The 18,933-nt window shown below is 42.5% G+C and overlaps 1 protein-coding gene across 1 annotated transcript in view; it reads left to right on the top strand.

Annotated features, from left to right (window-relative positions):
• The first annotated feature begins 3,890 nt into the window (after positions 1-3,890).
• CHSY1 (chondroitin sulfate synthase 1) overlaps positions 3,891-18,933 on the top strand; it is a 56,344-nt gene continuing 41,301 nt past the window's right edge. The window contains 2 exon segments of the mRNA XM_040493809.1: positions 3,891-3,929; positions 3,931-4,398. Of these exon segments, the coding sequence (XP_040349743.1) occupies positions 3,906-3,929; positions 3,931-4,398 (492 nt within the window). The 5' untranslated portion in view covers positions 3,891-3,905.

The raw sequence follows: 18,933 nt of genomic DNA, 5'->3' as shown, positions 1-18,933 counted from the left end.
TTTAAAATTAATTGGCTTCTCTTCTTAGACAAATTACACCATTTCAAGTCACAGTGCGGGCATTAATCGCCTGGGTGCCGGTTGTACCATCGGCACTTTCTCTGCCTGCTCTGTCCGCGGGGGCACGGGCGCTGCGGGCCCGGGCCGGGAGGGGTTTCCATCCTCAGTCTCCTACAAAGGATTCCAGCATTAAGAAGTGAAAAAACTTTTAAAAGTTGAAGTCTCCTTAGACTTATACCCTGATGTTGTCAGAGATTGACAGCAAAACGGAATTCTAATAGCTGGCTTGAGTGTCGGGTTTTCAGCCAGCAACGTGAGAAGCAGCATTTTCCACAGCGCCTCCGCGCTGGCGTGTGATCCTGTGACGGGCTTTCCCGGGTCCATCCCACGCTCCCTTGTGTCCTTCATTTTCTCTTTCACCATCTTATTTGCAAACTGCTGTCTTCCCCAGTAAGTCACCCTTCTGTTATGCTTACTGCGTGCCAGGCCGACGTCTGAGCACTTGAGATAGAAGGGTCCGTCTGACCCTCACAACATCCCTATTAAGGTAGGTGCCATTATTACCCCATCCCCCAGCTTGCAGATGAGGAAAGGGAGGCACAGGGTGGCTCACCCAAAGTGGGGCCAGGACCGTCACCCCACAAGCCTGATTCCGGAGCCTGTCCTTTTAGCCGTGACACAGCGTGTTGTGTCTTGAGTAGGTTATTCTTTTGAAGGCGGATGTTGTCTTACTCATCCCATGTCTCAGTATCATGGTGCTTTAATATCTTAACAGCTTCTGAGCTCACCCGACCCCAGTACTTTAGTACTTACTGGTTTGAACTTGGTCTGTTTTATTAATCACATTTTAGTTCAGAAGCAGTTGGGTAGAAGCTGAAGTTAGGTTGATTTTATTCACTATCAATGTGTAATCAGTTATGAGATAATGCAGACTGTTTAGCTTTAAACTACATTTCAGAGGGACCATGGACGGTAGTATATTTGAACTCCAGCAGGCCTGTGAATTTTACCTCTTGTTTTCTGGTTGGGTCTGATTAAGTCCGGTTCTTCATGTAGGAATGGCAGGAAATGGTAGAGTGTTATGGAAAGTGATTAGAAACTCACTTGGAGGTGTCTCAGAGACAGAAATGGTTTCTGCTCTTTTCTGCGTGGAGGTGTGCTCACACTTGCACACACACACACACACACAGCACTTTTAAGTCACTTTTTTTTTTTTTTTTAATTTTTTTTTTTTCAACGTTTATTTATTTTTGGGACAGAGAGACAGAGCATGAACGGGGGAGGAGCAGAGAGAGAGGGAGACACAGAATCGGAAACAGGCTCCAGGCTCTGAGCCATCAGCCCAGAGCCTGATGCGGGGCTCGAACTCACGGACCGCGAGATCGTGACCTGGCTGAAGTCGGACGCTTAACCGACTGCTCCACCCAGGCGCCCCTTAAGTCACTTTTTTTAATGCAAGTGAGCAGGATTTATTGACTTGTTATGTGCCAACCACTGAAATTATTTACTTTTTCAAGTAATATGACTCCCAAACAAAAATCATTTCTCTTAGAGGAAGGAATCAGAGGCTCCTTGCCCTGGATGGTGGTCCTCTTAGTACATCTTCATTGTCACCCACCTCCTGGGGCTGGGAAGTCATCTCCCCTCTAGATTACCACGTCAGGAGGGTGTCTTTCAGTTATTATACATTCTGTGTAGACTCTGGTTCATTCTCATGCTTAGAATTTTTTTTTTAATGTTTATTTATTTTTGGGGGGAGGGAGGGAGGGAGAATGAACGGGGGAAGGGCAGACAGGGAGACACAGAATCCGAAGCAGGCTCCAGGCTCTGAGCTGTCAGCAGAGAGCCCGATGCAGGGCTCGAACCTGCAAACCATGAGATCATGACCTGAGCCAAAGCTAGACGCCCAACCGACTGAGCCACCCAGGCGCCCCCAGTTCATTCTCATTTTTAAATAGACTTATCTCTTTATGGAAAGGGTTGGTTTCTCCTTAAATTAGTTGCTACATTCCTGCCATGTTTACTTTTCATCCATTCTTTTGGGTGCTTATCCTTTGTGAAAATGGGAGTACAGCATCTGTAGTCCCATCAGGTACCATATATGCTGAGTTTTGTAAATGGCATAAGACTCCATAGGTCCATTTTAAATCCACAGGCATTAAGGGAAAAACATTACTACGACTGTCTTACATCATTCTAAGATGCACATTTCCCCCCACATTTTAACATCTCTGAAACAGGATGCGTTTTACAGTTGCTGGCATCATGTGATTATGATTGGCACTGTTTTTTCCTTGTTATTGGCACAAAAAACAATTGTGTGTCTTACAGTCGACTTCCTAGCTTTGATGAAAAACGATATGTATTTAATCCTTGGATTTTTTTGAGAAGCATGTTTGACAAGTTCATCGAATTCCTCTTCTGCTTGAATGAGAGAAATTTGAAGTCATTTTGTATTCCTTACATTTGGGTTAGGAGAAGAATTAAAAGCCAGTAATTGCTTTTTTAAGTAATTCATTGTAGATCATTTATAAAATTACAAAAATAATACTGTACTTTAGAAATTTAGTTTTGCAGATGAAAACATTCTGGAGATGCATGGTGGTGATGTTGAAGAACAATATGAATATGTTCAATGCCTCCCCACTCCCCTACTTCTGTACCTCTCCTCTGGGGGTTGGTATATGTCTTTTACAAGAATTTCTCTCCCTAAGACCTTTCATGTAAGATGTGTGGTTTTCATTGACCCTTCAAGTTCACTTTTCACTATAATACATATGATTGTAATGGATAAGCAAAATAAAAATATATTGGAGAGAATATCACCTGGGAACAGACCTTTTTTGATCTGCTTCATTTATGTTCTGTTTATTGACTGCTTCATTTATGTTCTGCGATGTTTTTCCTAGAAGTAGTCTGTATAAATGCATATTTGTAGCTGGACCGCTTCAGCTCTTACTACATAAAATGAGGAAGGCATAAGGAAAGTTGGAACACGATGGCCTTAAATCAGTTGTGCAGGAGCAGGATTCTTTGTTTCCTTTTTGTTCATTTCTAATCTCTCCTCTGACAATGGGACGTGCAGTTACCCTTGGCACCCCCCCCCCCCCCCCCCCCCCCGTCCAGGCTGCTGTGGCAGTTCCCACCCAGTGGCCCCAACCCTCTCCTCCACCCCCGAAGACCGTGGAATACTCAGCGTTCACCCGTTTCTGTGCCATCCCTTTCCTCTGCTGCATCCTGGGTCTGTATCTCATCCTTGACATTCACCCTGTCTCCAGGAAGCATTCTCTGCATTGTGTGTCTTGTTTGTGATCTTTCTGTGTGTTTGCTCTTGAAGGCTGTGTGCCTTTCAGAGCACTTGTTTTAATTCATAATAGTATGTACATTTGTGTGTGACTCCTTTGATAAACGTCTATCTCTCCTGATGACTGCTCTATAAGTTGGCATCTGTGTTTTGTTCGCCCTGCATCCCCTGGCTTAGCACATACTTGGCATTGATATGCATCCAAAGAAACTTTGCTGAATGAAGAATTTGATTTTTAATTGTCTTCTGGAGTGGAGGAGTTTATAGGTGGAGGGTTGATAGTATCAGAAAATTAACCTGGGTGTTGAAACCTTGGTGCCCCGGCAATTTGGTTTTCAGCCACAGCTTAAAACTTAGTTATCCCGGAAATATTTTAACACTTCATTAATCTTTTTTTGGTGGGATTCTTTTGAAAATGAACTTGGGCCTTGGAATACCCCATAGCCTGGACTTCTGTTAAGGGGAAGCAAGCAGATCAGGTAGCTTTTTATCATTCCTTCTGAACACACAGTGCTTCAACATGAGTAGATCTGTGGATTTCTGGAAATGAGAAGCTTGAAATAAACTGTTCTCTCACTGATGCTTATTTTAATTCCAGAACATGGTCCAAGACAATTCCTGGGAAAGTCGAATTCTTCTCTAGTGAGGGTTCAGACACCTCGATACCAATTCCGATAGTGCCACTACGGGGCGTGGACGACTCCTACCCACCCCAGAAGAAGTCTTTCATGATGCTCAAGTACATGCATGACCACTACCTGGACAAGTATGAATGGTTTATGAGAGCAGATGATGACGTGTATATCAAAGGAGACCGCCTGGAGAATTTTCTGAGGAGTTTGAATAGCAGTGAGCCCCTCTTTCTCGGGCAGACAGGACTGGGCACCACGGAAGAGATGGGGAAACTGGCCCTGGAACCCGGTGAGAACTTCTGCATGGGGGGGCCCGGTGTGATCATGAGCCGGGAGGTTCTCCGGAGAATGGTGCCGCACATTGGAAAGTGTCTCCGGGAAATGTACACGACTCACGAGGACGTGGAGGTGGGAAGATGTGTCCGGAGGTTTGCGGGGGTGCAGTGTGTCTGGTCTTACGAGGTAAGAACAGAAGAAAAAAAAACGGTTAATTTCATCATCAGTTATGCGCCAATTGCAGGAAACTAGTTGATGATACCTTCTCTAAGGCTTGAAGTTGGTATTAAGTTATTACACATTCTTACCTTAGTTTTTTAAATTTGAATTCCTTTTTAGTATCTTTCAGCCTTCATTTGTAGGACATACCTTCTATACTTTTGTCCTCATACCTTAGTTAATAAATCATGGCATTTGGAGCCCAAAGAAATGATACGTTTCACTGTAGGTCACCGTGATATTTTCACAGTTACCTGGAAAATTCATCTAATCTGAGTATTGCTGAATCTGTAGATGTGATTACAATTGTATCAACTTTCCCTGTCCCTGTTCTCCCAAAGGCCTGACTTCTCTCATGTCGTTTGTTGACCCACACAGTATTGAAGCTTAACATGTTTAGAATTGATAAAATGAGTAATGATATTTTAAAAAAAGCCATTAGCATTTGGTTTTGCATTTATTTTAAACCTTGACATTTTAGACCTTTATTTGTAGTCTGTAAGTTTGCAGTAAGGTTGTTCCTTTGAGGATAGTGGGTAGGCAATCCCTGACTTATCTGGACACACAAATGCAATTTTTTGTAGGAAGTCTACTTGTAGATGTTTTCTCTTTAAATGCTCTCGAGAACATGAGTTAGCTTTTGACTTTTCTCTGTTTTTATTGGCAGATGTGCACCTCTTGCCTGCAGTTACAGGATCTGATATTAGTCAGAATGGAAAAAATTATTTAGGTTGTTGTTGTGTTTAAATTGATAAACTACTGATAGTTGTGATGAACAGAGGGAATTTCTAGACCTCTGCCCAAGAAAAAGAAACCTACTTTCTGATGTGAACTGTTAGCTTTTGTTATGAGTTAATTTTCTCAAGGGCTTGAGTGAAGAAATTGTATTCCTGCCAGTACTTGCCTTCTGCCCCCAAGACTTGCTTTTAAAGGTTTCCTAATAACTGGTTCTTTCATTTGAACTGTTAGGGAAGTGGACATTTTCAAGAATACCGGAAGTAGTTTTCATGTTGTTTTTAATTATAAAAGGTACATTCAGATGTCATTTGAGTGAAACCTCTGATCTCTGTGTGTGTGTCCTCCCCGCCCCCCCCCCCACCTCCTCACTGGATCTAGGGGGGGTTTCTGTTGCATTGGATTTTTGCAGCGAGGAAACTATTTGGGGATGTCATGCAGTTTTAAGAATATAGCTGGCAGTGTTTCTGCATTTCCTCCCATCCTTAATTTAGTAGTTGTAACCTTAACATGCTTCATTATAGTTAAAACATGCAGTGCCTTGTGTATTTTGGAATGTTTTACCCTCTCTCTCCCTGATCTCTGAGAAGCTAGCCGTCCTGCTGAATTGTAGACAATAGGCCTACCTTTGAGAGTGAATTTTTAACAATCTGTGTCTTAGTGTCGTGGCGCTGTTATATCTTACATCCTGCTAGATAGATGTCACTGGGGCCAGCGTCTTGTTTATCCAGAACTCTCAGCTAGCATTAGTGCCAGGATGTTGTTAGAAAGTATTGTCCTAGGGCTTCAGGGGCTGGGAGGTAGTTTTAGGGCTGTCCTCTCGTAATCGCCAAAGTTCTCTAAGGCCTGAACCTGGGTGCTGAGAATCCTCCTTTCTGGACACTGGAGGCCACCTCTTTGCCTGGAGGCACCTGGTGAATGATTTTATTAGTTAAAGGGATCTGGTGGAGAGGAGGCTCCCTCCCTGCCAGTTCCCTGTCCCTAGGATCTCTGGGGGGTGTGGAGGACATGTGTGCAGCCAGGGGACAGTCAGCTCTGGGTGGTGTCGCTGCTACTCTCCATGTGTTTACAGGCCTGATGATGACAGAGCTTTTCCTGGGTGCTGCCAGTTTGTGAGCTCCTTTTGCAGGGGCCTGTCCTCTCCCCAAAAGTGACTCGTCCTTTCCCTTTAAATGTGGCTTTACTTCACATGCAAATTGTGAGTTTTGAGTGTAGTTTAATTTCTCATTCTTCTCCTGTATGGCTTGTGCTTTTTTGTGTAAGAAATTTTCCCTTCCTGGAGGGATGGGAATTGTCTCCCGTATGGTTTTCTGTAAATTTAAAGTTTTGCCTTTCATGTGTAGTCCTTCATCATTGTCATTTCTAAGAATTAGATCTATTGGGACATGTACCATTTTATTAGACCTTTGATTTCTGTTTTCTTTTTTGGTAGGGCTTTAAGTGCTGTTAACCTACATTGTTAGCTAGGATTTATCATTGTGTTTGCCACTCAAGCGAGATTAATCCCTCGTGTGGATGAGAACTTTTATTAAACTTCCTGTAAATCTAGTTTCTCCATTAAGGTTCACATTATGAGAAATTACTGAGGTGGAGTCTTATGTTAAAGACAATTATGTTAAGCTTTAGGTCTTGGAAGGTACTTATTTAGCTCTTATAAATCTAGCCAGAAGGTGTAATTTTTACTTTTTTTTTGCAAATTGAAATAGTGCCTTGGCATTAAAATGCGTCATGAGAGGCAACTGTCATAATCAAAATCCAGATTCATTTCTAAGCTTGTTTTGATTCTTATTGGTAGTAATTTATTAATACATGGTTTTAAAAGACTTTATTTGGAAGTAATTTTAATTTCACAGAAAAAAGACCAACACAAAGCACATCCACACACCCTGGACTCAAATTAACCTGTTAACATTTTACCCTATTCGCATGATCATTTGCCACTGCTGCTGAGTCTCCCCCTGTTCCCGCATACAGGGACATAGACCTGTCCCTCATTTAAGAGTAACTTAACATTGTGGCCCTTTACTTTAACTAATATCAATTGTATTTTGATTAAGAGTGGGGAGGGGCGCCTGGGTGGCGCAGTCGGTTAAGCGTCCGACTTCAGCCAGGTCACGATCTCGCGGTCCGTGAGTTCGAGCCCCGCGTCAGGCTCTGGGCTGATGGCTCGGAGCCTGGAGCCTGTTTCCGATTCTGTGTCTCCCTCTCTCTCTGCCCTTCCCCCGTTCATGCTCTGTCTCTCTCTGTCCCAAAAATAAATAAAAACGTTGAAAAAAAAATTAAAAAAAAAAGAGTGGGGAAATGCTCTCATATGACCATAGTATAGCCTAAGTTCAGTTCAACACGGAGACTTCAACCTGCCATTTATTTTCCGATTTTACCTGTTTATGCAGCAAAGTCCTGGGTAACAGTTCTCCCTTCTCCATCACAGAAGCAGCCTCGGGTCAGGTGTTGGATTTGACGGTCACGCCTCTATAGGTAGCCTCCTTCTGTCTGGACTGTTTGCACAGCCTCCATCTGCATCCTTTGTGACTTTGGCATTTTTGATAAGTCTTTAAATACTTTCATTTTCATAATTTAAAAATGTAATTGCAATGCAGTAAACCATAAGGTGGTTTTTAGTAATGCTCCTCAGTGCTTACTGAACCCTCCCAGCCCAGAGTGAGAATGTGGGACTGGAGGCCGTTACTACTGATGGAGAAGCAGAGCAGGCAGACCTGAGCCCCCTTGTCACACGGGCTCGGCATGACATCTCAGTCATAGGAGGTTGCTTTTGAGAAACATTGCTGAACAATTTGAAACAATTTTTTAGGCAAATAAATGACATATACTGGCCTTTTAATAAGGGAACAAAAAGACAGTTGACCTAAGTAACCTTTTCATTTTATGTTTGACTTTTTATTGAGGTATATTATACCTGTGGAAAAGTACACAGATCATAATTAAGCGTAGAGCTCAGTGGATTTTCACAAAGAGAACATAGCTGGCTAACCAGCAACCAGATCTTGCTTTTCTTATTTTAACCCAACATTTGACTTAGTCATAAAGGTGTTTTGCATAGAAAATAGTCATTACTAGGCATAGGTGGTTTTGGCAACTTCAAAAAGTTTATTGGGGTGCCTGGGTGGCTCAGTCGGTTAAACGTCTGACTTCAGCTCAGGTCATGATCACACAGTTCATGAGTTCCAGCCTTGCATCGGGGCTGCTGACAGCTCAGAGCCTGGAGCCTGCTTTGAATTCTGTGTCTCCCTCTCTGTCTGCCCCTTCCCTGCTCACACTCTGTCTTTCTTTCTCTCAAAAATAAATAAACATTAAAAAAAATTATTGGGGGGCCCTGGGTGGCTTAGTCGGGTTGAGTGCCAACTCTTGATTTCGGCTCATGTCATGATCCCAGGGTTGTAGGATGGAGCCCCACGTCAGGCCCTGCACTGAGTGTGGAACCTGCTTGAGACTGTCTCTCTCTCTCTCTTTCTCTCCCTCTCTCCCTTCCCTTTCCCCTTGCCCTCCCTGCCTCCCTTACCCACTTTCTCTCCCCCTCTAAAATAGAATTCAAAAAAATTTAATGCCATCACATGCTTTAAAATTCAGAAGTTCAGTGGGTTCATTGGGATAAGTTTTCCCATCTCCATCTCTACCTCCTGGGTTCCCTTCAGGGCCAGCCACTGTGGTGTACCCGTAAAGGCGTACCGTATGCATAGGTAATCCATGAAGTGTGTGTATCCTCCTTATTACGTGGATGGTAGCATGTTTTACATACTGCCTGGATCTTGCTGGCTTTCACTTACGTGTCTTGGAAGATTTTCTAGTTGGTACGTGAGGAGCTTCATCTTTTTTATGGACATTCAGTCTCTTTCTAGTTCTTTTCAGAAGTGTTTCTAATTAGTCCTTTAACCCAGGGTTTTTTTGTTGTTGTGTGTTTGTTTCTGAGAGAGAGAGAGCACACATGTGCAAGTGGGGGGAGAGGGGAAGAGAGAGAGAGAGAGACAGAGTCTTAAGCATCGATGTGGTGCTCAATCCCATGATCCCACGACCCTGGGATCAAGACCTGAGCCGAAGTCAAGAGTTGGATGCTCAACTGACTGCCACTCAGGTGCCCCTCAGCAGTGTTTCTAATTAGTCCCTTAACTCAGTGTTTCCCAGCCTTTTTCACATGGTGATGCACACATTGAGGTGCTCCTGCTACCCCAACCTCTAACCACTGCACCCCCTGCCCCAGACCCAAAGGGATTGTTATCTTGGCACACCTAGAAGTTGTTTGGGACACACCAGTATATTAGGACACACCCGTATGACCCTCTGAGTTAACCAGTATTTGTTAAGGGAGCATTAATGAGCCCAGCACAGCTCTCTGAGCGGGCAGGGAACTACAAAAAGGAGAATGAAACATGAATGGCCTTTTTTTCCCCTCAAGGGCTTTAAGTCTGGTTAAGGAGACAAAAACATGTTCATGAAGCAGTTTAGAAAAATGTGAGAGCGTAAAACCCTGTGATAGTGATTTTAAGTATAAAACAGTACAGGGAAGGGTAAGATTGATGTTCTTTTTATGGGAAGGCATGTCCTCAAAGGAAATTGGAAGTTAGAGCAAAATATGTAAAAAGAGAACGTCTTCCTTTTGTTAGTCTGACTGGCCTATAAAGGAATGTTGAACATCTTTATATCAGAAGGCTGGGAATTTTTTTTCCTTAATAATGGAAGAAGTAATGTTTCTTAACCGCTGGTTGCCATGGAACTGATTTGCATTATACTGGTGCCTTCCTGGGCCTTTAGGCTGCCCATTAACCTTGCCTGCCTAAGAACTAGGCTGGCTCCTAGGTGGCTAGAATAAGATGCTCCAAATACTGATCCCTAATGCTTCCTGATTCTTCAAGGCAGAGCCCCTTGTGGTTTTATACTGAGCCTTATTCTTTTGTTCTGCAAGTTCGATGGTTCCATCTCCAAACTTCTAATAGATTATAAGGGCAAATTAGCATCTACAATGGCGGTGGGGGGGTTACCATACAAAGACACTGTCAGCAGTGAGTGGGAAGGATATGAAGAAGTGAAACACAAGAGGAAATGAGACTGAACAGCACAGCAGTCTAAGACCCACCATTGTGTTACTGATTTTTAATTTCATTCGGTATGGTTGGAGAACATACTTTGTATTATTTCAGTTCTTTTAAATTTATTGAGACTTTTTAATGGCCTAACACATGGTTTACCTTGGAGAATGTTTTGTATGTGCTGGAGAAGAATGTGTATTCTGGGGGTACCTGGGTGGCTCAGTCGGTTGAGCGTCCAACTTCGGCTCAGGTCATGATTTCACGGTCTGAGTTCAAGCCCCACATCAGGCTCTGTGCTGACAGCTCAGAGCCTGGAGCCTGCTTTGGATTCTCTGTCTCCGTCACTCTCTGCCCTTCCCTTGCTCATGCTCTGTCTCTCTGTCAAAAATAAATAAATATTAAAAAAAAATGTATATTCTGCTATTGAGTATTCTGTGGGTATCTCTTAGGTCTAGTTGATTTGTATGTTGATTAAGTCTTTTTCCTTGTGTGTTTAGTTATTCTATGCATTATTGAAAGTGAGATATTGAAGTCTCTAATATTGTTGAATTGTGTATTTCTGTCTTCTGTTGTGTCAGTTTTTGCTTCATGTATTTTGGGGCTCTGTTGTTAAGTGCGTATATGCAATTATGGGTGGACGAGCCCTTTTATCATTATAAAATTCATTCTTTGTCTTTAGTGACAAATTTTGTCTTAAAGTCTGTTTTGTCTGATAGTATAATCATTCCAGCACTCTTTTGGTTACCAGTGCATGCTATATCTTTTTCCAGCCTTTCACTTTTAGCCTTTTTTTTTCAATATTTATTTATTTTTGAGAGAGAGAAAGAGCGCACGTGTACGCGCATGAGTGAGGGAGGGGCAGAAGGAGGGAGACACAGATCAGAAGTGGGCTCTGGGCTAACAGCAGCGGGCCTGATGCAGGGCTCAAACTCCCAACCGTGAGATCATGACCTGAGTGGAAGTCAGACACTCAACTGACTAAGCTACCCAGGCACCCCTGGTCTGTTTGTCTTTGAATCTAAAATGTTTCTCTTGTAGAGAGCATGTAATTGGACCAGTTTTTAATTGGAGTGTTTAATCCATTTACATTTAATGTCATTACTGATAGGGTAGGATTTATGTCTGTCATTTTGCTCTTGGTTTCCTAGGTCATGTCTGTTTTGTTTCTTTGTTCCTACAGTGCTGCCTTATTTGTGTTAGATAGTTTTTATACATTTTCACTCTCTTGTCATTTCTTTTACTTTATTTTTTCTGAGTTATTTTTTAAGAGGCTACCCTAAGTGTTAACAGTTAACATCTTAACTGGTAATAACATAGTTTGGGTTAACACCAACTTTGCAACTAGTATACACAATCTTTGCTTTGATATAAAGCTTTATTTCTCCCTGTTCCCCCCTGCTATTATTGTCACACAGATTAACATCTTTATACATGATATGCCTATCAACACAGATTTATAATTACTGCTTAATGCAGTTATTTTTTAAATCAGATTAGAGAAAAAAATGTTACAACCTATTTATACCGTCTTTTATATTTACCTATGTAGTTACCTTTTTTGGGCTCTTTATTCACGTGTATTTGAGTTAATGTTTAGTGTGCTTTCATTTCAGTCTGAAAGGCCTCTTTTAATATTTCTCATAGGGTAGGTTTGTTAGTGACAGATTCTTCCAGTTTTTGTTTATCTGGGAACGCCCTAATTTCTTCCTCACTTTTGAAGGACAGTTTTGTTGGTAGAGAATTCTTGGTTGACAGTCTTTTTCTTTCAGCAGTTTGAATGGAGGCTTTCTGGTATCCGTGGTTTCTTTGGATGAGAAACCAGTTGTTAATCTTACCGAGGATCCCTCCAATGCGACGAGTCTCTTCTCTTGCTGCTTTTGAGGCTCTGGCTTTCAGTAGTTTGATTATGACGAGTCTAGGTGTGGCTCTCTGAGTTTATTATGCTTGGAGTTCCTTGAGCTTCTTGGGCATGTAGATTGTTTTTCATCACATTTGGTAAGTTTTCAGCCATTATTTCTTCAAACATTTTTGCCCTTCTCTCTTTCTCGCTCCTCTCCTTCTGCCACTGCCCTATGCATATGCTTGGGCTCTTTCTTTTCCTTTTTTCTTTCAATTCCTCAGACTGGATAATCTCAATTGGCCTATCTTCAAGTTTACTGATCCTTTTGTCTGTTCAGATTGGTTGTGGATTTTTTGTTTTGGTTATTATGACTTTCAATTCCAGAATTTCTGTTTGCCTCTTTTCTTTATAATTTCCACCTCTTTATTGGCTGCTTCCTTCCTGCCCTACCTACCCCCCTCCCCACATTAATGGGCCGTACCTTCTTGTTTCTTTGAATGTCTCATAATTTCTCGTAGACAACAGAACATTTAAAATAATACAGCAGCCCTGGAAATCAGATTCTGCACCTTCCCCAGGGGTTAATGATGTTACAATTGTTTTAGTGACTTTTTGGAAAATTTTGTAAAGCCTGTAGCGTGTGTGTGTGTGTGTGTGTGTGTGTGTGTGTGTGTAGCCACTTAAATCTCTGCTTGGTTTGCTTAGCGGTTAGCTAATGAATGGATGAAGATTTCCTTAGATGCCTGGAACTAAGTCTCTCAGTCTTTGCGTAGGGGCTCTGTGTACTCATTGGTGCTTGCCTTTAATACTCACCATGCAGTTTTCAGCTCTTCCTTAGCCTCACCTCCTGCCTGTACACAGCCCTACGGTCAACCAGAGATGAGAGCTTAGGGCCTTCTCAGGTCTTCCCTGGGCATGTGCACAGCCCGATGCATGTTCATGGCCTTCTAGGTTCCCAGATATATATAAAAGCTTTTCAAAGTGCCGTATGGACATGTCATACCCCTACTTTTCTTTTTAAGCTGTTTGGTTAGCCTGTGTTTTGCCCATACTGTTAGCCACATCCTCAGGCAGCATGATATTCAACAATTACCTGTGATTATTTTTAACAAATACTTCCTCCCCTCCCCACCAAGAGACTTTTTGCAATAGGAGGGCTCTGAGTCAGGTCAAATAAAGACAGCCTTACAAGTAGGGTCTTCTAGGAAACCACCAGGCAGGTCAGATAATGACAGTTCTCTGGGAATGGGGCTTTGAAGGAGCTCCAGCCCTGCCTGCTCTGTCTCCTTCCAGTGGCTGCCAGTTTGCTGGTTTTCGGCATGGTTGTGGATGTTGGTTTTCAAGGTTACCACCACATTGCTGGGGAATAGGGAATGGGAACGGACAGTTAACATGCCACAGAATTCACTCTTCTTACCAAAATTTCACTGTTTTTCTTGCATAAATGCTTCTTGGGTTACTCTAAGCCTTTGGTTAATATCCAGAGTCCTGAATAGGTGCCGGAAACTATTTTGGCCCAAGTTCTCTTTGCTTTTATGGAGGAGAGAATTTTTGGAGGTCTTTACTCCACCATTTTCATTTGGTATCACCTAAGACCATCAATTATGGAGCCTTAGCTTCACAGCTTAAATTTTGCTTTCTCCAATTAGATAAATCACTCTGAATATCCTCTTATCCTCTGCATAAGAGGTCAGGGAATTGTGCCCTAAAAATTAGGAAGATTTTCAGCGAGTCAGTTACAATATTCACACATACTTACTTTTCAAATAAATCGTGAACGTCTGCTATGATTAAGACACTGTTCTAGTTGGGGACGCAGCAGTGCAGAGAGCAGAGGTCCTGCTCTCTCCTGTTCCTGTGGGGCTGGGCTGGGGCGCAAAGAGACAGTAGAGTAATGTATGAGGTGTTTAACACATCACAAAGGGACCAATGTTTTTGGTGTGGGGTGAGCAAGAGGAGAGAGGTGTAAGCTGAAGCCAAGTGGCACAAAGGTTGAGGGGAGCAGGGGAGTGAGTGGTGAGGACATGCTTTAGGATACAGTGGGCTGGAATCTCCCAATTCATTCGGCATTCTTCACTAGCAGTGTCATCCTGGGCAGCGAGTAGCCTAACTTCTCTGGACTGTTAGCTCCTTTAAAGATGGCATAAGGGGCGCCTGGGTGGCGCAGTCGGTTAAGCGTCCGACTTCAGCCAGGTCACGATCTCGCGGTCTGTGAGTTCGAGCCCCGCATCAGGCTCTGGGCTGATGGCTCAGAGCCTGGAGCCTGTTTCCGATTCTGTGTCTCCCTCTCTCTCTGCCCCTCGCCCGTTCATGCTCTGTCTCTCTCTGTCCCAAAAATAAATAAATGTTGAAAAAAAAAAAAAAAAAAGATGGCATAAGACATTGCCTACCTTGTAGGATTGTCTCAAGCATTGAGATGCTGCATATTATCGTAGCTCGTGCTTGGCACAGAGTGAGTGCTTATGAAATACCCAAGTATCTGGAAAACTAAGCCCTTCAGAACTCATTCCCTGAGGACTTTGCATAGGTTTTGACCTGCATAAACAAGTACTTGGATATGACTTGTAGGAACACTGTGGTGTTAGAATCCTTGGTTTTTGCTGTTAAAATTTAGAGAAGACTGTTCTGACAGAACACATCAGAGTTGACCTAAAATGGAGAAGTTAGTTGCTTTGGACCTGTAATTATTTTACTGTCAAAACCTTCTGTAAGTATACAAACATCTCTGAAATGGTGTCCCCATTTGTTATATCAGAGTCTTGTGCTTGTGAGGGAGGGGGTGTGGTCTCAAGGCAAAGTGCTTTGTTCAAGTTTGGTAGGAGTGTGTTAAAGATGTTCGAGACTTTACATGTTCATCATCTTTCTTATTATAAGGTCATCACTAGACATACCTAATTTAGGTTGAGTTGACAGAAAAGGGCTCCTTAGCAACATTATCAGGAAGTGGGATCAGAATATCATTTTCCTTATCTTAAGCTAATAGCTGAAGAGTATTTTCTGTGTAGATGAAAAGATTGAGATCACATGTGCCATCAACTCAATTCCTATAATAAACTGACAGTTTATTTGAAGTGTTAGATGAGACATTTTGAGGTAATACGAGTGAAATGAGCTCTGAGAACTTATTTTCACTATGTGAAAAGGGACTAATCTTTATGAAAAAAAAATACCTCACTGCCTAATTATAGTAAAGCAACAATAAACCAGGGAAAAATAGTGTGAGCTGCACAGTAAAGTGTGGAGGGCTGTGGGACTACTGGCGCAGGGTGGAATGGTTTGGGAGGGTAGCGTTGAGGAGGCTTGCATTGTGTGGGTCACCCTTTCTCTAATTGATTTCTGGACTGTTTTCCACTGTCAGGATGGTATCCATTCACAGTTGTAAGAGATCTAGGGATGGCAACAGCAAAGCTTTATAAAGTTTGTAATTCCAGTATTTAATCATCCTTTCTGACCTGAACTGGTAAGACTATCTGGCACCTGAAAAATAACAAGTGAGGGGACAAAGGCAGGAATGAACTTGATGGTAGCAGTGTTGTGTGGGTCAGAAAGAGACCTTTGCGGTAGAGCTTTGTAAGGCGTAACGGTGTGTTGTAAGTCAGTTTTCCAAGCCTTTTTCAGTGGGAAAATTGTGTGTGTGTGTGTGTGTGTGTGTGTGCGTGTGCGTGTACTTCAAGTATTAGCATTGTCCATAGGTCTTACACTAAGTTGCTCTTTCTCAAAGGGAAGCTATTTAAAAGAGAATCACTTGAGGTGTTTGTTACAGAGCAAATTTCCAGACCCAACCCAGAACCAGACTCTTGGTAGGTGGAGTCCAGTGATCTGCACTATTTATAGGCTTCTCTGATCATTCTACTTGCTCATGTGTAAGAACCCTAGATGCCGTTAATACTCTTACAACATTGCTTATAATCTAATGAGGTTTTGGAACTAGGTGGAGACTGACATTATGTTTTGATTAATTGGCATCATCTTATTTAGCCCCTGTTCAGTGCAGAGCATTTTGTTGGTGGTGGAGAAGACAAAAAAGGAGTTTGGACTTTGGTCTTTCCAGTAAATGACTTACAGTCCAGTTGCAGGGAAGCCATACTTGGCATACGGTGTTGCCCCATCATACATGTTTGACAGACTACTGCTTTATCATTTTCCCCCTTTCTTCTCTCCTATGAGCCATGTTAATTGCCATGAGTTGCATAGCCGGATAAAAGTGAGTAAGGATGAGAGCTGATCAGCAGTAAATCTTGAGTAATGACAAGGGTAGGAGCTCTATTTGATGTGATGACAAAAACAAAGAACTTTTGGCCAGAGATAAAACTGACATGCTCTAAAGCTAAAATCAAATGATATTTTTAAAAATCTTTTTGTCTCTGCAGTTGATGATTTCACAAATGTCTGCCTATGTGGTCTAGTTATAAATCTTCTTTGAGCCTTAGCCTTTTTTATTTCTTTTTTGCCTCAACTTTTGTTTGTTGCCATGAACCATAAGCTGAGATTTGTTTAGCTAAACAAATTTCATTTAAAAAAAAACAAAAGAGGGACTTACAAAGTATTCATTAATTGCCATGGTGGTTTTAACATTCACAGATTTTTGAATAATCTTCCCTCCTGGTGGTGGAGCTTGATTTCCTTCCCCTTGACTGTGGGTTGGATTCATTTGTAATGGATGGAGTAGGGAATAGGAAAAATAGTAACTTCACAGTAGAAAACCTGGCAGACACGACCTTAACATGAGCAGTATAAAGTCATATTTATATCATGTACTCTCAGGTATGATGGGATGAGATGGCTCTTCACCTGTGCCTTAGTCCTCTCAAAGCCGTAATTCCAGTCTGGTCGTGAGAAAACATCAGACAAACCCAACTTGAGGGACATTCTACAAAATACCTGACCATTGTTCTTCCAAGTGTCAAGGTCATGAAAAGCAAGGAAAGACTGAGTGATTGTTCCAGATTGGCAGTGACCAAAGATATGACAGCTGAATGCGTTGTGGGGTCCTGGACTGGAAGAAAAGAGACATTAGTGGAAAAACTGATGAAATCTGAATAGATCCTGTGGTTTAGTTAATAGTGTTGTATGAGTGTCAATTTCTTAGTTTTAATATGCATAGGATATAGTTACATAAGATGTTGACATTAGAGGAAGTGGGGTCAAGAGATGGGATCTCTCTCTACTGTCTTTACAGCTCTGCTATAAACCTGAAGTTATTTCAAAATAAAAAGTAGTTAGACCCCAGAGATGATCTGATTGGACACACAGAAGTGGAGTGTATGGCGTTGACTGCCCAGTGCCCTGGGAAGCTGGGGTGAAGCCACAGAAGACAAGATCTTCTGTGAGTCTAAGTGGATATTGTACAGGATGTGATTTTTAGCTTATTGACTTCTAGGAAATCTAAGACAGAAAGGCCTTTGTTTGAGAGGGCTGCAGACTTCTAACCCTCATAAAGAGCTTATCATTTGAGCAAGCTTATAATGTACCGTGTTATTACTGTAAGAAATTTGTAATGGTACCATTACAGCAAAACTTCTCCCTGGCTAAAAAGAGTCCTTCAGTGTTCACTCAGCAATTTTATGCTAGCGCTCCTACCAACGTCATCCTGGTTAACCCTATAGTGTTTCGTTTCTGGGTTTTCTCCCAGTGAGCCTTGTGAGGATAAAGAAATCAGTATAGAGTTTTTTTTCTTTGCTGCCTGGCACTTATTTTTGAAGATTTTTTCTTTTGAAAAATACTGCACTACTTTTCTTTTTGTACATGTTCACACCTGTGCATTCCCCTTTGGCAGGAATATTCAGTTTAAGGGCAGAAGCCATATTTTTATTTATAATGATGTGGTCCATTTAAGGCAGAAAGAGGAGTACATTCTTATTTTTTACCACCCGAGGAATGCCTGTTTGCTTTTTATGTTGCTATGAACAGATTCTGCAATAATTTAGAATTCTTGTAGTTTTATGGGGGGAAGATGGGCATGGAAATTGAAATATCCCAGGTGATACAAACAAATCTTTAATGGTTAACTCACTAAATAAACTATCTTTTTGCCTGCTCTGTGACAGGCCCTGCTCAAGACACTGGGGCTACAGCAGTGAGCACAGCAAAGCCTGCTCTCCTGGAGCATTTACTTCTTTATGGGGACGTCTGAGGAGACAAATATATACTGGCAGGTGGTGCCAATACCTGCTTGAAGAAGTACAAGCATGGTGAGGTGACAGAGTGATGGAGGGGTCAGGGAGTGCCAGCCCAGCTGAGAGAGTGAAAGTGAACTTTGCTTACATCCAGGGAGGACCATCTCCAGCCAGAGGAAATGGGGCATGCAAAGGCCCAGAGGCAGAGATTGTGTGCATGATTAGGACAGCAAGGAATCTGCATGGCTGGAGCACATGAGTGGGAGGGTCCGGATTGTGGAAGGCCTGTCCCTGATAAAGGCTCTGTGTTCTATGCCCAATGAGCTGGGCAAGCACTGGGGGTTCGGGGCAGAGGAGTATAGGGAGCTGTTTCAAAAGGACCCCACCAGTTGGTGTTTGAAGAAGAAACTGCAGGGGAGCAAGAGTGGGAGCAGGGAGATCCATGAGCAAGCACTTCTGGTAACTCAGAGAACGGAAAACAGTAGCGCTTGGTGCAGGTGGCAGCAGTGGGAGTGGGAAGAAGTGGTAGCTTGTGATGAATTTCGAAGGTACAGCTGATAGGACTTGTTGAGGGATGAGATGTGGGAGAGAGGAGAGTTTTCTGAACAGTTGGAGGGATGGGGAAGACTTGGAAGGTCAGGCTAGAGATACCAATGTGAGTCCTCTGCATCTTGACAGTATTTAAAGCCGGAGGATGAATGACATCCATGAAGATAAAGAAAACTCTAGGGCTGAGCCCAGGGGCTTCCAGGGGCTGGAAGTCTGAAAT

Source organism: Herpailurus yagouaroundi, unplaced genomic scaffold (genome assembly GCF_014898765.1).
Source record: "Herpailurus yagouaroundi ecotype Mexico unplaced genomic scaffold, PumYag 185, whole genome shotgun sequence".
Taxonomy (NCBI): Eukaryota; Metazoa; Chordata; class Mammalia; order Carnivora; family Felidae; genus Herpailurus; species Herpailurus yagouaroundi.
This window is presented reverse-complemented; position numbering and strand designations above follow the sequence as displayed.